This window comes from Perognathus longimembris, chromosome 23 (genome assembly GCF_023159225.1).
Source record: "Perognathus longimembris pacificus isolate PPM17 chromosome 23, ASM2315922v1, whole genome shotgun sequence".
NCBI classification, from domain to species: domain Eukaryota; kingdom Metazoa; phylum Chordata; class Mammalia; order Rodentia; family Heteromyidae; genus Perognathus; species Perognathus longimembris.
Window position 1 is genome coordinate 8,010,369 of NC_063183.1, and position 17,565 is coordinate 8,027,933.

The 17,565-nt window shown below is 47.0% G+C and overlaps 1 protein-coding gene across 2 annotated transcripts; it reads left to right on the plus strand.

The window, feature by feature from the left end:
- The first annotated feature begins 3,803 nt into the window (after positions 1-3,803).
- Gde1 (glycerophosphodiester phosphodiesterase 1) lies at positions 3,804-17,565 on the plus strand. 2 transcript variants are annotated; one of them, XM_048332797.1, is made up of 6 exons: positions 3,804-4,211; positions 8,801-8,976; positions 11,980-12,085; positions 13,610-13,702; positions 14,385-14,596; positions 16,947-17,565. In XM_048332797.1, the coding sequence occupies exons 1-6, from the start codon at positions 3,951-3,953 to the stop codon at positions 17,092-17,094; spliced, it is 996 nt and encodes a 331-aa protein (XP_048188754.1). In that variant the 5' UTR covers positions 3,804-3,950; the 3' UTR covers positions 17,095-17,565. The 2 variants fall into 2 exon arrangements, with proteins under 2 accessions (XP_048188754.1, XP_048188755.1); XM_048332798.1 differs by having other exon boundaries at positions 4,085-4,211; positions 8,805-8,976.

The following is a 17,565-nucleotide window of genomic DNA, read 5'->3' on the forward strand; positions in this document are numbered from 1 at the left end:
ACTTGTCTATAAAACCTGAGTCTCATGGCTGGATCACTTCAGCCACTCAATTTATTGTGTTAAGGGCTTGCTCCTCCCCCCCCCCCCACATTCTCCTTTCCCACTCCTTGAGGAAAAGTCTCCATTAAAAGCTTTTATCTTAGAAGGTGTAGCTCTTCAAGTGGTAGAGCAAAAAAGACTGACATCCGTGGCTCAAGCCTGTAATCCTAGCTATTCAAGAGGCTAAAAATCTGAGGATCAAAGTTCAAAGCCAGCCCAGGCAGGATAGTCTGTGAGACTCCAACCAAACACTAAGAAAGCCAGAAGTTGAGCTCTATGTAGCCAAGTGGTAGAGTGCCAGCCTTGAGCAAGAGTGCAGGAAAAGCAACCAGTACCTGAGTTCAAGTCCCCTGCCTGGCACAAAAGATAAAAAGAAAAGGCTTTTTCCTAAAAGTTGTTCTTCCTGCACCATATATTCTCATTTCTATAATCATAGAGACAGAGGACTCATTCCTCACATTCTATATAGTTCTTACTGCTCCTTTTAGCTTTACTTCTCTTAGTAAGGGCTCAGCTAGCTAGCAGGGGCTGTGCAAAAGTTATTTCAATTGTGCTTCACAACCAAACTTGTAATAAGCACTTTTAAATCCCCATTTTATATAAACAAACATAGGCATTTTTAGGAGAATAAGACAGTTGACTCTGAAAATAGAAATAGAGCCTGTGAATCATATTTTGCAAAGTTGGTAACACGAAACATGATCTTTATTTATTTATCTTTTGGCCAGTCCTGGGGCTTGGACTCAGGGCCTGAGCACTGTCCCTGGCTTCTTTTTGCTCAAGGCTAGCACTCTGCCACTTGAGCCACAGCGACACTTCTGGCCGTTTTCTGTATATGTGGTGCTGGGGAATCAAACCCAGGGCCTCATGTATACGAGGCAAGCACTCTTGCCACTAGGCCATATCCCCAGCCCGAAACATGATCTTTAGACAAAAGAATTTTGGCAAAAAAAATGGGGGGGGCTTTTGCTGCCATTTTGATCTGTAATTGTTTTACCTTGGACACTGGTTTGCAGTGGTGTACAAGCTTTGAAGTGGCATCTAGTACTGAGATAATTTTATCTACAGAGAAAAAAAATTAGGTGACTATTGTGTATGTTTTACAATGACCGAAACTAGAGTTTTTAGACCTCTATGCCCAAACTCCACATATCAGGCCTGGACCTCTGTCTCTATAAATAAAGAGAGCTGGTGAAAGCCGGAGAAAGATTTATTCCATGGCATAGGCATGCTACGGAAATATAGCTGTCTTTGAGGTAGAGATGTAAGTTATATACTATATACTTAAATAGATAACTGGGGGGATGGGGTAAAAGACAAATTAAAAAGAGTCACTGTTTGGGCCAGATGCTAGTAGCTCACGTCTGTAGCTGTAGCTATTCCAGAGGTTGCGGTCTGAGGATCGTAGTTCAAAGTTAGCCCACAGAAGAGAGTCCGTGAGATTCTTATCTCTGATTAACCACCAGAAAACCAGAAGTGGCACCTTGGCTCAAAGAGGTAGAGTGCTAGCCTTGAGCAAAACTGCTCAGAGACAACACTGAGGTCCTGAGTTCACAACCCCACAACCAGCAACAACAAAAAGAGAGTCACTGTTTGGGCCTGGCTGACTCTTAGTCCTTGATTAAGACAAGCCATCATTGTCCCATTGTCCATTGTCCTCCTCCTCCTCCTCCTCCTCCTCCTCCTCCTCCTCCTCCTCCTCCTCCTCCTCCTCCTCCTCCTCCTCCTCCTCTTGCTCCTCCTCCCCTTCTTCCTCCTCCCCTCCTTCTTCTTTCCTTTTGTCAGTCTAGTAGCATAGTCCCTGAACTTCTTTTGCTCAAGGCTAGCAATCTACCCCTTGAACCAAAGTTCTTTGTCTCACTTTTTAGTAGTTAATTGGAAATAGAAGTGTCAAGGACTTTCTTGCCCAGGTTAGCTTCAAACCTTGATCCTCAGATCTCAGCCTCCTCAGTAGGAAGAATTACAGGCTCTACCACATGAACCACAGCTCTACTTCTAGCTTTTGATGGCTAATTGAAGATAAGAGTCTCATGAACTTTTGTGCCTGGACTGGCTTTGGTTTTTTTGTTTGTTTGTTTTGGCCAGTCCTGGGGCTTGGACTCAGGGCCTGAGCACTGTCCCTGGCTTCTTTTTGCTCAAGGCTAGCACTCTGCCACTTGAGCCACAGCACCACTTCTGGCCATTTTCTGTATATATGGTGCTGGGGAATCAAACCCAGGGCCTCATGTATATGAGGCAGGCACTCTTGCCACTAGGCCATATCCCCAGTCCCCCCTGGACTGGCTTTGAACTATGACCTTTAGATCTCAACTTCCCCTGAGTAGCAAGGATTACAAGCATGTGCCATCAGCTCCCTGGCCCAGATATCCTTTTCTTTTCTTTCTTTCTTTCTTTCTTTCTTTCTTTCTTTCTTTCTTTCTTTCTTTCTTTCTTCTCTTTCCTTCTTTCCTTCTTCCTTTTTTTGTCAGTTGTGGGGCTTGATCTCAGGGCATGAACACTCCCTTAGCTTTTTCACTCAAGGTTAGCATTCTACCACTTTGAGTCACAGTGCTACTTTTAGTTTTCTGGTGATTTGGAGATGAAAGTCCCAGACTGGGCTGGGAATATGGCCAAGTGGTAGAGTATCTGCCTAGCATGCATAAAGCCTTGGGTTCTATTCCTCAGCACCACATATATACAAAAGGCCAGAAGTGGCACTGTGGCTCATGTGGTAATGTGCTAGCCTTGAGCAAAAACAAACCAGGGACAGTGCTTGGGCCCTGAGTTCAAGCCCCAGGACTAGCAAAAAAGAAAAGAAAAAGTCTCAGACTTTCCTGCCTGAGCTGGCTTGCAATCGAGATCCTCAGATCTCAGCCCCCTGATTAGCTAGTATTACAGGGGTGAGTCACCAGGTGTCCTTTCCAAATTTCAAGGTGATTATGAAATTAGAGAATGGCTTTACAGCAAGGACAATGCAAAATGGAAACAGGATGCCAAGTTTTTCTCCTGCTTTTGCTTAATTTGTGAGCCTAGCAAAGGCAGCTTTAAAGCATCTTTCACAAGAGTAGAACCATAAGGAGGAGAAGGGCTAAGTTTATTTCCTTCTTCATTGGTAAGGAAGAGGTATAATCCTATTTTACAGAAAGGGAATTAAGGGCTTGACAACCTGTCTGTTTCCTATCCCCATGAGGGTTCCTATTCACCAGGCATTGAAGTTAATTTCCCATTCCCTACACCAATTCTCAGTTTACATAAAAGTAGGTTATCAATTAAAAGTCCTCCCATGTTTATTGTCAGATCCTGACTCCTTGGTTCCAGCCTAGTCTTTCTATTCTGGGATAACATCCAGGCCCTTGTAAAACTAAGATATGCATGCAGAGTTTTCTCCTAGGGTACTTGAACCGGCAAGTGCATGGTCAATATGTGCTGTCCCGCTAATTGGGTTACAGACACACACATAGGAATGCAAATCTCCAAGAACAAACACTAAAGTGTGTCTTGTTCAAAGGACAAACACGCTGAGCACCCAGCCTCTTTCAGAGCATCCAAGACTTTGGTTTCCCCGAGGGCAGACTTCAGTCACTAGGATGCCCTGCGGCCTTGCCCCCAAGTTCCCTCACTCCAGGAGGTGCAGTCCTGACCCCAGATAACCCAAAGTGTCTTTGGAACCTGAGCCTGGGTCCTAGGCCCGCCCCGTTGCCATGGCACCGGCTCCGCCCCCTGTCAGCGCCGGCGATCCCGGCTCCTGATTGGCTGTACGGGCCGCTTCCCTCTCCGGATGGGGCCGCCGACGCCATTGTGCGGCGCTGGTCCCCGCGGAGGGAGCCGGCTACGGCCGAGTCCCCCGACGCGGCGCCCGTCGCTTCGTGGCTGTGTGGTTCCGGGAGCCCGGCGGGTCCGGGACTCCGGTCCGTGCCGGTGCGGGCGCCGGCATGTGGCTGTGGGAGGACCAGGGGGGCCTCCTGGGTCCCTTTTCCTTCCTGCTGGTGCTGCTGCTGCTGCTGACCCGCAGCCCCTTCAATGCCTGTCTCTTCACCGGCAGCCTTTACGTCCTGCTGCGCCTCTTCAGCTTCGAGCCCGTGCCCTCCCGCAGGGTCCTGCAGGTCCTCAAGCCCCGCGACCGCGTCTGCGCCATCGCCCACCGCGGCGGCAGCCACGACGCCCCCGAGAACACGCTGGCGGCCATTCGGCAGGTGAGCGAGCGCGTCCTCCCCCCACCTTCACCCGCGCACACCCGGCCCACCGTCCACCACCCACCACCACACGCCCACCACGCACACTCATACACACCCGGCCCACCACACACCCGCCACCTACACACACATATACACCCGCCCCCCCCCCCACATACCCGGCCCACTGCCCATCACCCACACACCCACCACACCCATATATATACACACCCGGTCCACCCCTGCCCCGAGGACCCCACACACACACCCCCACACCCGGCCCACCTCTGCCCCATGACCCCCTACCCACCTCACACATCCGTCCGCCCAGGGTGACCTGTGTGTGCCCAACTCCCCAGCTCGTTCTCCGGGAGCATCTCCCCACCGGTGGCCCCGACCCCTCTCCTAGACAGGGAGGGGTCTAGAAAGCTCCGGACTGCAGGCATTGGTATAAGCTGCCACGTGCCAGGGCCAGAGCAGGACCACTGTGTGTGTGTGGGGGGGGGGGGGTCCTTGCTTCCATCACAGTGGGGCGGGGGAGACACCTGGTAAGCAAGGGTGATGCTGAAAGACAACCAGATGTGTAATGAAGTGATGGGGTGAGGAGGTGAAAGGCTGGAGCTCGGCTATGGGGAAGGCGCCAGAAAATCCTCTGGAAGTAGTGGTATTCGAGCAGAAACCAGAATTCTTATAAAGAGCCAGCCAGGGAAATGTGAAAAGGGAACCAGGCAAGGGCAAAGATCCTGAGGCAGGAATGGTGTTGGCGTGTGGAAGGAACCAAAGAAGCCTGTGTGAGGCCTGACTTCAAGGTAACAGAGCAAAATCCAGTGTGTGGACCAAGTAGGACATGGGCCAGGTCCAACAGAGTCTTGGTCAGTAAATGAGTTTATTCTCAATGGACCAAATGGGTGGATCTTCTTAGAAAGTGACTATATCCTCCGAATTATTTGGAACATCTGTTTATCATTCTCCTCAGACCTGTCTGTACACCCACACTCACTACCCTGGCAGTCAGCCTTGGGACCTATTCTACTGAGAATCTTGGCAGGCTCCCTCTCTCTCACCCTCTCTTTCCATCCCCACTCCCAGCCCTTTTAGTTTTAGAGTTGTCCCTCCCAACCCTAGGATCTCATGTTCCCATGTTTTTGTCCTGAGCCTTCCACCTCAATCTTCCCTACTTCTGCCTCCCTAGGAACTAGGGGCAGACAGTATTGGGTGTAGGATTACTGGCATGAGCCACCTGCACTGGCCTGAAACTTACCTTTATCTAAATTGTGTTAAAGGCTGTCTCCAGGTTGATCCTGATGTATTGATAAGTGTTGCCAGAGGGTGCCAGTGCGGTGGTTTGGCAAAAATATGATTCATTGTACATGTGGTGTGTGTGTGTGTGTGTGTGTGTGTGTGTGTGTGTGTGTGTGTGTGTGTGTGTGTGTGTTGGCCCTGGGGCTTGAACTCAGGGCCTGAGCATTGTCCCTGAGCTTCTTTTACTCAAGGCTAGAATTCTACCACTTGAGCAAGAACTCCATTTCCAGCTTTTGGGAGGGTAGTTTATTGGTGATTAGAGTCTCATGGACTTTCCTGCCCAGGCTGGCTTCAAACCCCAATCCTAAAATCTCAGCAACCTACGTAGCTGTAGCTAGGATTACAGGTGTGAGCCACTGTGGCACCCTGTGTAAGAGTTTGTTGAACACAATTCCTGCTGTGTTTAGGAGGAAGTGTCTGTGTGAAATATACACACTGTGTTTGGTTTCCTGTTGTGTCCTGAATTACAGTGAAATGCCATGCATATTTGCATATTTACAATGTGTCTTTACTTAGCATAATAATTATCACCTTGCTAAGCCATTCTCTGGTCAGAAGAGGAAATGGGACATGGTGATTCAGCTTGTTAGAACATCAGGTCACCAGCCATGAACTTTTTAGCTATGACAGTATTTAGCTGTGAAATACAACAGAAGACCCAAAAGAAAACCAAGAGCCCGTGGCTCATACCTATAGTCCCAGCTACAGATCTGAACATCAAAGTTTGAAGCCAACTCAGGCAGAAAAGTCTGTGAGACTCTTATCTCTTATTTACTAGCCACACCCTGGGCTAGAGGTGTGACTCAAGTGATAGAGCACCCACCAAATGAGCAAGACCAGCAAGCATTCCACCCTGAATTCAAACTGCGGGGTCAGAAAAACAACATAGTTGAACTTTGTGTTGTGCTGTGCTGTGCTCTAAACACTGGACATACGATTGCGTTTTATCTTATACAGTACTTTACCTTTTACCTTGGACTTTTAAAATCAGTGTAGATGTAAATATTATTATAACTTCCACTGGTCTTTTTTTTTTTTTTTTTTTTTTTTTTGGCCAGTCCTGGGCCTGGGCCTTGGACTCAGGGCCTGGGCACTGTCCCTGGCTTCCTTTTTGCTCAAGGCTAGCACTCTGCCACTTGAGCCACAGCGCCCCTTCTGGCCGTTTTCTGTATATGTGGTGCTGGGGAATCGAATCTAGGGCTTCATGTATGGGAGGCAAGCTCTCTTGCCACTAGGCCATATCCCCAGCCCCCTCCACTGGTCCTTTTGCTCTACCATAATAGCTGATATGAAATGCAACCAAGTGCCAAGCTTGGTAACTGACATACATAATTTCTTTTTTTTTTAATTAAATTTTATTGACAAGGTGTTGTGCAAAGGGGGTACAGTTACATAATAAGGTAGTAAGTACATTTCTTGTGATATCTTATACCCTCATTTTTCTTTCCCTTCCCTAGATCAGGTAGGCATATGTACAATATCCAGTGTACCAAAACCATAGACAGTAACCATGTAGGGTACGCCAAAGGAAATTCACCTAGAACTTTAAACGTAGCATCAACAATAGACTCCTCCTGTGTCCTTTTCTTGGAGTTGTTTTTGCTTATCCTCTCATGTGTACATAGCTGTTGAGCTGTTGCGATCCACTGATAGGTCTATTCTAGACCTTTTCATGTTTAGTAGTTGTTTGGCTTTAGATACATAATGTAAAGTCACTGACCCAAACATGTGGAAATACCATTTGAAAAAAAGTTTGTTATTTTGCAGAGCTGGTCTCTACTGTCCCTCCCTCCCCCCGCCATCATTTCATTTCTAAATCCTTACTGCAGCAGCAGCAGCTTCTCCTTCTTCTTTAGTATAGGGCTTAAACTCAGGGCCTTGAGCTCTCTCTTGGTTTGCTTATTCAATTTGCTTGCTCACAGCTTGGCACTCTACCATTTAAACCACACTTCCAGTTTTTCTTTTTTGCAAGTTAATTGGAGGTGGAGTCTTATGGACTTTCCTTTCTGGGCTGGCTTTGAACCTTGATCCTCAGATCTCAGCCTACTGAGTAGCTAGGATTTCAGGCATGAGCCACTGGCACCCTGGCTTATCTTGCTGGTGAAACTGAAGCTAGGGTAGATAAGTAACTCCACTTAGGTGACAGGCTATGTAGTGATGGACTTGGGAAATTATTTATCTTGGCACTGGAGACTAATAGCTATTGTTTGTTTATTGTTATTTTCTGTAGTATTTGTTAAGTCTTTATATGTGTATATATATATTATATATAACATATATGTATATATATACTCATGAAGGATCTTGACTTTTTTTTGTGTGTGCTAGTCCTGGGGCTTGAACTCAAGGCCTGGTTGCTGTCCTAAAGCTTTTGTGCTCTGGGTTGGCCTATTACCACGTAAGCCACAACTTCGTTCTGGCTTCTTTTGGTGGTTAATGGGAGAGAAGAGTCTCATGGACTTTCCTGCCCAGGCTGGCTTTAAAAGATGATCCTCGGGCTGGGGATATAGCCTAGTGGCAAGAGTGCCTGCCGCGGATACACGAGGCCCTAGGTTCGATTCCCCAGCACCACATATACAGAAAACGGCCAGAAGCAGCGCTGTGGCTCAAGTGGCAGAGTGCTAGCCTTGAGTGGGAAGAAGCCAGGGACAGTGCTCAGGCCCTGAGTCCAAGCCCAGGACTGGCCAAAAAAAGATGATCCTCAGTTCTCTGTCTCCTAAGTAGCTTAGGATGACAGAGAGCCACAGGCACTTGGCTATGTATATATACATATGTATACGTGTGTGTGTGTGTGTTCACAATGGATCCTATTTCTAAGAAATAAGTGTTTTTGTCCTAAGAGTCATTTCTCATCTTCCCAAGTCCAGGAATCAGGTAGACAGTGGATCTCAGTGCAGAGTGCAGAATGCATTCTCTGTGTACTCTTCTGATTGGTTTGCTGGTTTGCTCTGCTGTGCTAGGGATGACCCCAGCACTTGAAGGGTGCCCTCTCCCTCTGCATGCAGGGCACCAGGGCACACTCAGGGCCTGGGTGCTGTCCCTGAGCTTCTTTGTGCTCAAGGCTAGCACTCTACCACTTTGAGCCACAGTACTACTTCCAATTCTTTGGTGGTTAATTAGAGATAAGTCTCACAGACATTCTTGCCCGGGCTGACTTCGAACCTCAGTCCTCGGATCTCAGCCTTCTTAGTAGCTAGATTACAGGTATGAGCCAACAACGCCCATCTCTGTGTGCTTTCTTGAGCATGTCTTGCTAGGAAGGGATGCCTGCAGCCCTTGACATTAACATTGCTGATGCTTTTGTTAAGGCAGCTAAGAATGGAGCCTCGGGCGTGGAGCTGGACATTGAGTTTACTTCCGATGGGATTCCTGTCTTAATGCATGATAACACAGTGGACAGGACTACGGATGGTTCTGGGCGACTTAGTGATATGACATTTGAACAAGTCAGGAAACTTAACCCTGCAGCAAATCACAGACTCAGGTAAGTAACCTGTGGTCTTTCACAGAGATCTCGGAACCTCCAGAGGGGAATACACAGAGACACTGGCACCACACCTTCTAATTAAACCTTCTGCTCCAGGAGACTGGTTTTGTTTTGAATTGTATACAGGTTTCCCAAGTAATGAACGGGCACCAGGAACAACAAAAATACAGCATGTATATTTTTAGTCTTTCCCACTGAGGCCACATTTGGCCTCCGAATTATTCTTGTGATAATTGGTTTATGTTATCATTTCAATCATGCTTCATATTTGGTCTTGAGTTAAGTCTTTGAACTTTTCTGGAATTATCTCTTAAGAGCAAGATTCATCTAGCTGTTTCATCTAGCAATCACTGGTGTTAAAATGAGAAGCCAAGACTAGAATCTAGACCTCCCATTTTTCAATTCAAAGAAATGTCTGCTACTCCATGTTATTTTCTTGTTTGCTTGATGTCTCTCAACCCTGCAAAGCTGAAAGTTCTTTTAGATGTCTGCTTTGAACCAGACATTTATACCTCCTGGTATAAAATGATTCCCCAAATGTGTGTGTGTCTGTAAGAGTGAGAGAGAGAGAGAGAGAGAGAGAGAGAGAGAGAGAGAGAGAGAGAGAGAGAGAGAGAGAGAGAGAGAGAGAGAGAGAGAGAAAGAGAAAGAGAGACATCTCCACAAGAAGAGAGTTCTGTGATTTAATTAAGTGTTTCACTCCAAATATTCTAGAAGATAAGGGGCTGGGAATATGGCCTAGTAGTAGAGTGTTCCCCTCATATATATGAAGCCCTGGGTTCGATTCCTCAGCACCACATATATAGAAAAAAGCCGGAAGTGGCGCTGTGGCTCAAGAGGTAGAATGCTAGCCTTGAGCAAAAAGAAGCCAGGGACAGTGCTCAGGCCCTGAGTCCTAGCCCCAGGACTGGCAACAAAAACAAAACAAACAAGTATTCTAGAAGATAAATCATCCTTTAACTTAGCACATTTCCAACTTAAGCACCAAGAGACCCCCTCCCCACCCCCACCCCCTCACAGCTTGGAACTGGAATGCTGGGTAATGGGCTTTGGAATGTAGAAGACCGTATCCCTCTCCTCTTGGCCTTGGCTTCTTTGTGCAATAGGAACTGCTCACTGTTCCACACAGCTCATCACCTCTCTAGGCAATAAATCTGGATACTTGACACAGCAATACAATACAGTCCTCCTTGCACAGGGATCAGAACTTAAAGGACCTGAACTTAAAGGAGTTAAAAGTTGGTCAAAGGGGACTGGGGATATGGCCTAGTGGCGAGAGAGCTTGCCTCGTATACATGAGGCCCTGGGTTAGATTCCCCAGCACCACATATACAGAAAACGGCCAGAAGTGGCGCTGTGGCTCAAGTGGCAGAGTGCTAGCCTTGAGCAAAAAGGAAGCCAGGGACAGTGCTCAGGCCCTGAGTCCAAGGCCCAGGACTGGCCAAAAAAAAAAAAAAAGTAAAAGTTGGTCAAAGGAAATATTAGGCTGCACAGAACATTGACAACCAGGAAACCTCTGAGCCCAGGTGCCAGGATTACTGTTCAGTCACCAGATGTTTACCTTTAATACCTAGCAGCCTTGCAGCTAAGATGCCATGTTCCAGAAATTCACACTTCAAAAAGAAAGGCATTGGCTCAGTGTCACCCCCAAAATCCCGAGAAGCCACCCTATTTGTCAGTGTCATCTTCCTACCTTTAACGCAGCACATGCGCCCCAACATTAAGATGGGCTTCATTTCCTGTGATGGAATGCCACGTGAAGTAACTGCAATGTGTCAAGGCCCGGGGTGTGGGAAAAATAGGCAGTGTAGGCGTTTTCTCTCCAGTTACTGGCTTTGAGCTGAGATTCGCTGATCCTGAGAGAGAGTCAGAGAATCTAAGAGTGGCTGTGGGTGTGATCAATGGTAACCAGAGTGGCTAGGGTGAAGTTTCATTGAGAGAAAAGCTGATTTCTCACACATCAGAAATCTTGTGTGTGTCTGTGTGTCTGTGTGTCTGTCTGTCTGCCTGTCTTTTACTGGGGTTTGAACTAAGGACCAGACACTCACCAGCCATGTCCCCAGGCCATTTTGGCTTTAGTTATTTTTCAGGAAGAGTCTCAGTGTTTCAGGGCCATCCTTGGACCACAGTCCTCCTACCTATACTTCACAGTAACTGGGACCGTGCGCACATTCCACTATACCCAGCTTAGGTTGAGATGAAAGATCTAACTTCTTGCCCAGGCTTCAAACTTTGATCTCCATCCTCAACCTCCCAAGTAGTTGGAATTACAGGTGTGAGCTGCTGTGCTCAGCCTAGTTTTTACTTTCTTGACTGGAAAATTATGTACTTGTTCATGAATATAATCATGAAAGAAATAATAAAAGAAGCAGATGTATTTCTTATTTTAAATAGTTACACCTGGATCAATACAGAATACAGTTAAGAGATTTGTTCCTAGGAATTTCTCCTTCATAACGTTGTGTTAGACAAACTAACTTAAAGTTGAGTCTCTCAAGTTCTCCAAAGGTGGCATGTACTTGCCCTTGGATGAGCAGGGTCAGTAATGACGTGATTAATGAAAATGATTGTGTGTGTGCGTGTGTGTGTGTGTCAGTCTGGGGCTTGAACTCAGGTTCTAGGTACTGTCCCTGAGCTTTTGTGCTCAAAACCAGTGCTCTACCACTTGAGCCACACTTCCATTTCTGGCTTTTTGGTGGTTAGTTGAAATTAAGAGTCTCAAGGCTTTGAATTAAGATCTCAGATCTCAGCCTCCTGAGTAGATAGGATTACAGGTGTGAGCCATCAGCACCTAACAGTAGGAATGATTTCCATTGACCCTGCTGTTCTTTGGTTGGGAATAAGTACCTCGAACAAGAGCTTGGGTAAGGGGCATGGAGAAGGAAGTTGGGATGACACTTGACTTCTGTTTTGAACCAGACATTTATACACAATGTGTGTTGCACTGAACTTGTCTCTTTCTCTCTTCCCTATGCTGTGCCCTTCCTCTCCCTCCTCTAGGAATGATTTCCCTGATGAAAAGATCCCCACCCTGCGGGAAGCCGTTACTGAGTGCCTCAGCCACAACCTCACCATCTTCTTTGATGTCAAAGGCCATGCAAATATGGTACATTTATCCTCTGTGTTTCACGTGGAAGGACTGCAAGTCCTTCCCACAAGTAGCTGTTTTCCCTTCTTAGAAGAAGGATGGATGGATACATATATATATATATATGTATATATATACACACACACGTAGATCTCCCACTGTTCAGCAGCTAGCACAGAATGGCAGAGTAGAGCTTCTTTTATTTACACAAAGCAGTTACAAAAGATGATTACAAAAGCAGTACAGAGGAACTCCTGAACTAGACATCAGAAAAAGGAAGGAAGAATTGAACACAAGAGTGATTTCAGTTTCCCTGGGGAAATACAGGGTTGTAATAAGAATTAAATAAACAGGGTAAAGCATTAGGGGAGTGCAGGTGTTAGTTCAATAGCCAGGAAACAACTTGGGTCCTGTCCCGCACACTCATCTAGGTTAGTGAAGCAGAGGCCTCACCTGGATCATCTGTGTTCTCCTGTTTGTTTCTTTGGTATGGAGCTTGAACTCAGGGCAATCACAGTCTCCCTTTTACTTCTTCACTCAAGGCTGATTCTCTGCCACTTTAGCCCCAGATTTTTTTTTCCAGTCCTGGAGCTTGGACTCAGGGCCTGAGCACTGTCCCTGGCTTCTTTTTGCTCAAGACTAGCACACCCTCTTGAGCCACAGCGCCACTTCCAGTTTTTTCTGTACATGTGGTGCTGAGGAATCAAACCCAGGACTTCTTGCATGCTAGGCAAGCACTCTACTGCTAAGCCACATTCCCAGCCCCAAGCCCCAGCTTTTTGATGGTTAATTGGAGATGAGTCTCACACAGACTTTTCTGCCCCAGGCTGGCTTTAAACCATGATCAATCCTTAGATCTCAGCCTAAGAGTAGCTAGGATTACAGGCCTGAACTTCAGTACCTGTCTCTGTGTTCCTTTTTATTCAGGAGGGATGCAACTTGTTGCTTACAATGTTTTGGTTATGTGCCACATTCTAAAAGCTAGTGGTATTCCAGGAGTTAGGACACACTTGGTATCTGCTTGGCTGCTCTTGGTGTTAGTGTTCACTAAGGGGTCTAATGTCAGCATTTAAATGTTATCATTTCTTAGCAGCTGAACTGCTACAAAAGGATTTCTGTTTTATTGGGAGGAAACAAGAGGAGCTCTTTTCTCAGTTCCTCTCACCCTGGCTTCTTCCATCATATTGGTTTGTGGGTACCCTCAGCCCTTGGACCCTGCATATATTCCTGCCTGAGGCTCCCCAGAAAGGCAGGCTGTGGGTGTAAGAGGGCTGTCATCGTGGCTAAACTGAGGGGCGGGGGGGGGGGGGCAGGGGGGAGGGACAGAGATGTGGTAAGCCTGCAACTTGCCATGTTTGGCAAGCCCCCGGGCTGCTGGCATGAATTGGAAATGTCCCAGTGGCTACCTCCACCTTACACATCACCTATGTGACATTAACACACTGGTTTAATGCATCAGGACCTTGCTTAATATAACTAATTACTAGCTGGGACTTCAATGTTTTAATAGATTTTAAATACGTGAGTGACTCTATTTTGCAGGCTACTAATGCTCTAAGGAAAATATATATGGAATTCCCACAGCTGTACAATAGCAGTGTGGTCTGCTCCTTCCTGCCGGAAGTTATCTATAAGGTAAGTTCTGGATAACTTGTCTCAAGTGTGACCACAGCTCCACTTCTGGCTTTTTGCTGGTTAGTTGGAGACAAGACCCTCAGGGACTTGGTTTCCTGGGCTTGATTTGAACCTTGATACTCAGATCTTGGTCTCCTGAGTAGCTAGGAGTACAGGCATGGGCCACCAATGTTTGGATTATATAAAATATGGTAACTAATTCTCAACCAATAACTAAGCATGGTGGTGCACAGCTAGCTACTCAAGGGGCTGAGATCTGAGGGTTGCGGTTCAAGGTTCAAAACCAACCTGGGCAGAAAAGTCCATGAGACTCTTATTTCCAATAAACTACTAAGAAAAAGCCGGAAGTGGTGCTGTGGCTCCAGTGGTAGAATGCTAGGCCTTGAGCACAAAGAGGCTCAGGGATAGTGCCTAGGCCCTGAGTTCAAGCCCCAAGAACAGCAGAAAAAAAAAAAAAAACCAAACCCCTAGGTTTGCAGTTCTCAGCTTGAGGAAATGGTCTCTGTTAAGCTGTACAGGAAATACCCCGTGTCCATTAGGCATTTTCTCTAATGGTTATGGTCTTATAGACATGGTGTCAAAAGCCATGTCCCCCTCATCAAAGCCAGCGCAGTGGCTAAATCTAGACCATTGAGATGTTCCAGTCTATATGATCGTTTTGTTTTTCAAAATTCTTTTTCAGATGAGACAAACAGACCGGAATGTCATAACAGCGCTCACCCACAGGCCATGGAGCCTGAGCCATACGGGAGACGGGAAAGCCCGCTATGATACATTCTGGAAGCAGTCCATGTTTGTGGTGATGGACATTTTGCTCGACTGGACCATGCACAATATCCTGTGGTACCTGTGCGGGGTCTCGGCCTTCCTCATGCAGAAGGACTTTGTGTCCCCGTAAGTCAGAAGGGTTTTCTTCTGGCACATTTCCTGATTGCTGTCAGGAGGGAGGGATTGAGGGAGCAGTGGACATCCCAGAAAGCCAGTTGTGCCTCTATTAAGGTGAATTGCCACCAGCCTCTTAGTGGGAAAATTCTGACTCATTTTACTGTTTCTAAACAGATTCATGATAGATAGATAGATAGATTCATTTTTTAAAAATTATTATTGGTATTGGGGCTTGAACTCACAGCCTCAAGTGTTTTTTGTTTGTTTTTACGGTCCTGGGACTTGAACTCAGGGTCTTGGCTCTGTCCCTGAGCCTCTCTGTGCTCAAGGCTAGAGCTCTACCACTTGAGCCACAGCTCTCCTTCCAGCTTTTTCTGAGTGGTTTGTTGGAGATGAGAGTCTCACGGGACTTACCTGCCCATGCTGGCTTTGAACTGTAATCCTCAGATCTCAGCCTCCTGAGTAGCAAGGATTGCAGGTGTGAGCCACCAGTGCCCAGCTTTCACCAGGTATTTTTTTCTTCTTTGTGTGTTTTATTTTACTTTATTTATTATAAAAGTGATCCACAGAGTGAATACCGTTACATAAATTAAGTAATGAGTACATTTCTTTTTGAACAGTGCCACCTCTTCCCTTGTTTCCAACCTTTGTGCATTTTAAAGACCATGGTGAGAGAAGAATTGCATTTCTTGTACCTGGCTGGCTTTGAGCACCAGCATAGATCAGGGTGGAGCCTCCGCAAAGGCTTCCTGGGCCACCAGCTGTGCCCTCACTGCCTTTCCTTCTGCTGCCCTCTGCATTATCAGCTCTGCCATACCTCTGCATAAACCTGCTCACTCCAGGGTGATCTGGGAATCTGGGGACCAAGGTTCAAAGCCAGTCTTGGCAAGAAAGTTCGTGAGAGTCTTATTTCCAATAAACCACCAGGAAACTGGAAATGTGGCTGTAGCTCAATGTGGTAGAGTGCTAGCTTTGAGCACAAAAGCTCAGGGACAGTAACCAGGCCCTGAGTTCAAGTCCCATGATCATCAAAAAACAGAAGAACTTTCTCGTTCCTTTGCTAGCACCCAAATTTCAGCTGATTGCAGGTGTACATTTCTTATGATTTCAAGCATGCATGATTTCCATAGCATTTGGTTGCTGCCTACGGTGTTGTGAGGCCCTGCATGAGGACATTGGAGATTCAGTGAGAAAGGCATGAAGCCTTGGTCTCTGCCCTTATGGAGGTGCTAATTGAATAGAAATTCAGCAAATGTGGAAAATTACAGCTAAGCCAGATGCATGGGGCGGGGGGGGTGGTGGGGGGGAACAGGGTGCATAGTCCAGGAAGATGGAAAGGTCCCCAATGAAGTGGATTCACATGACTGCAAATGGTTCTGTTGTGAAGGCTGGGAATATGGCCTAGTGGTAAGAGTGCTTGCCTTGTATACATGAAGCCCTGGGTTCGATTCCTCAGCACCACATATATAGAAAATAGCCATAAGTGGCACTGTGGCTCAAGTGGCAGAGTGCTAGCCTTGAGCAAAAAAGAAGCCAGGGACAGTGCTCAGGCCCTGAGTTCAAGCCCCAGGACTGGCAAAAAAAAAAAAAAAGGTTCTGTTGTGCTGTGGCCTGAGAGCACCAATAACCCAGGAAGGATGGAGTAGACTGCAGCTTTCTTAGCCACAGGCTGGCTTATTAGAAAACAAGAGATGAATGCTTTTTTTTTTTTTTCTGGTTCTGGCCTGAGCACTGTCCCTGAGCTTTTGTGCTCGAGGCTAGCACTGTACCACTTGCCACAATGCCCCTTCCAGCTTTTTCTATATATATGGTGCTGAGGAATTGAACCCAGGACTTCGTGTATGCTAGGCAAACACTCTTCTGCTAAGCCACCTTCCTAGCCCCATCACTTACTTTTTTGCTCTTGACCTTGACTGCTAAGGTGGGAACAGAAAGGCTGAACCATTTGGGTTGGTGCATTTAACTCTTTCTACCGTTAGTCATAAAGATGTAAACTGAGAGCCCAGGAGGAGCCAGGATGTACAAAGTTGTACTTGCGCATTGACTAGAAGACGGGAGGGAGGAAAACCTTCCCTTGGGGTGTGGACCAGTCAAGGACGCTACGAAGGGCAAATGGACAGTGACCGGAAGGTGTGTGAGGTGTGCGTGTACTGGGTGTGTGGAGGCAGGAGCGTGGCTCTAGGGATGGAAGGGCTCAGTGATCTCCAGAGAAGGAAGGAGGGATGGGTGAGAGGAGGTGGCGATTGGCAGGGCGATCAAGGACAGTCGTCATGGGGCCACTGACGTGTCTGGAGGGCTCCATGACCGCCACACCAAGCGACCCTGTTTCTAACAGAATGGAGTTTTCTTCTCTCTCCAGGGACTACTTGAAGAAGTGGTCAGCCAAAGGAGTCCAGGTGGTCGGTTGGACTGTGAACACCTTTAACGAGAAGAGTTACTACGAATCCTATCTGGGTGCCAGCTACATCACAGACAGTATGATAGAAGATTGTGCACCCCAGTTCTAGAATTCTCCCTGGGACAGGGAAGCTCAAGGGTCAGAAACTGCCTCTTGGCCTCAAGCAGGGAGAGCAAAATGTCCCCCTTAGTGCTGGCCGGAGCCCTGGCAATCGGGCGGACACACACAAGCACTTAGTAATTGCATTTTTACCTGAACACACCAAAACCCAGGAGGGCCACCATGCTCCATGGAATGCCTAAGCTCAGCACTTGTTGATCCTGAGAATCTGGGTCTGAGTAAAGGCATGACAGACCCTGCCTGACCCAGTCCGACCCAGCGAGGCGCCGCCGGCCCAGCAAGGGCGGGCACGAGGTGGGTCTGCAAATGCAGACGCATGAGACCTGCATGAGTATTTGGAGTTGACCGTTTAAAGCTTGCCATACTTAAGTCACGTATTTCAAATGTTTGTTCTCAGCTGTTAACTAGGTACCATAGATATCAAATTTGTGACCGTACTAATAAAAACCATTAAAAGGGA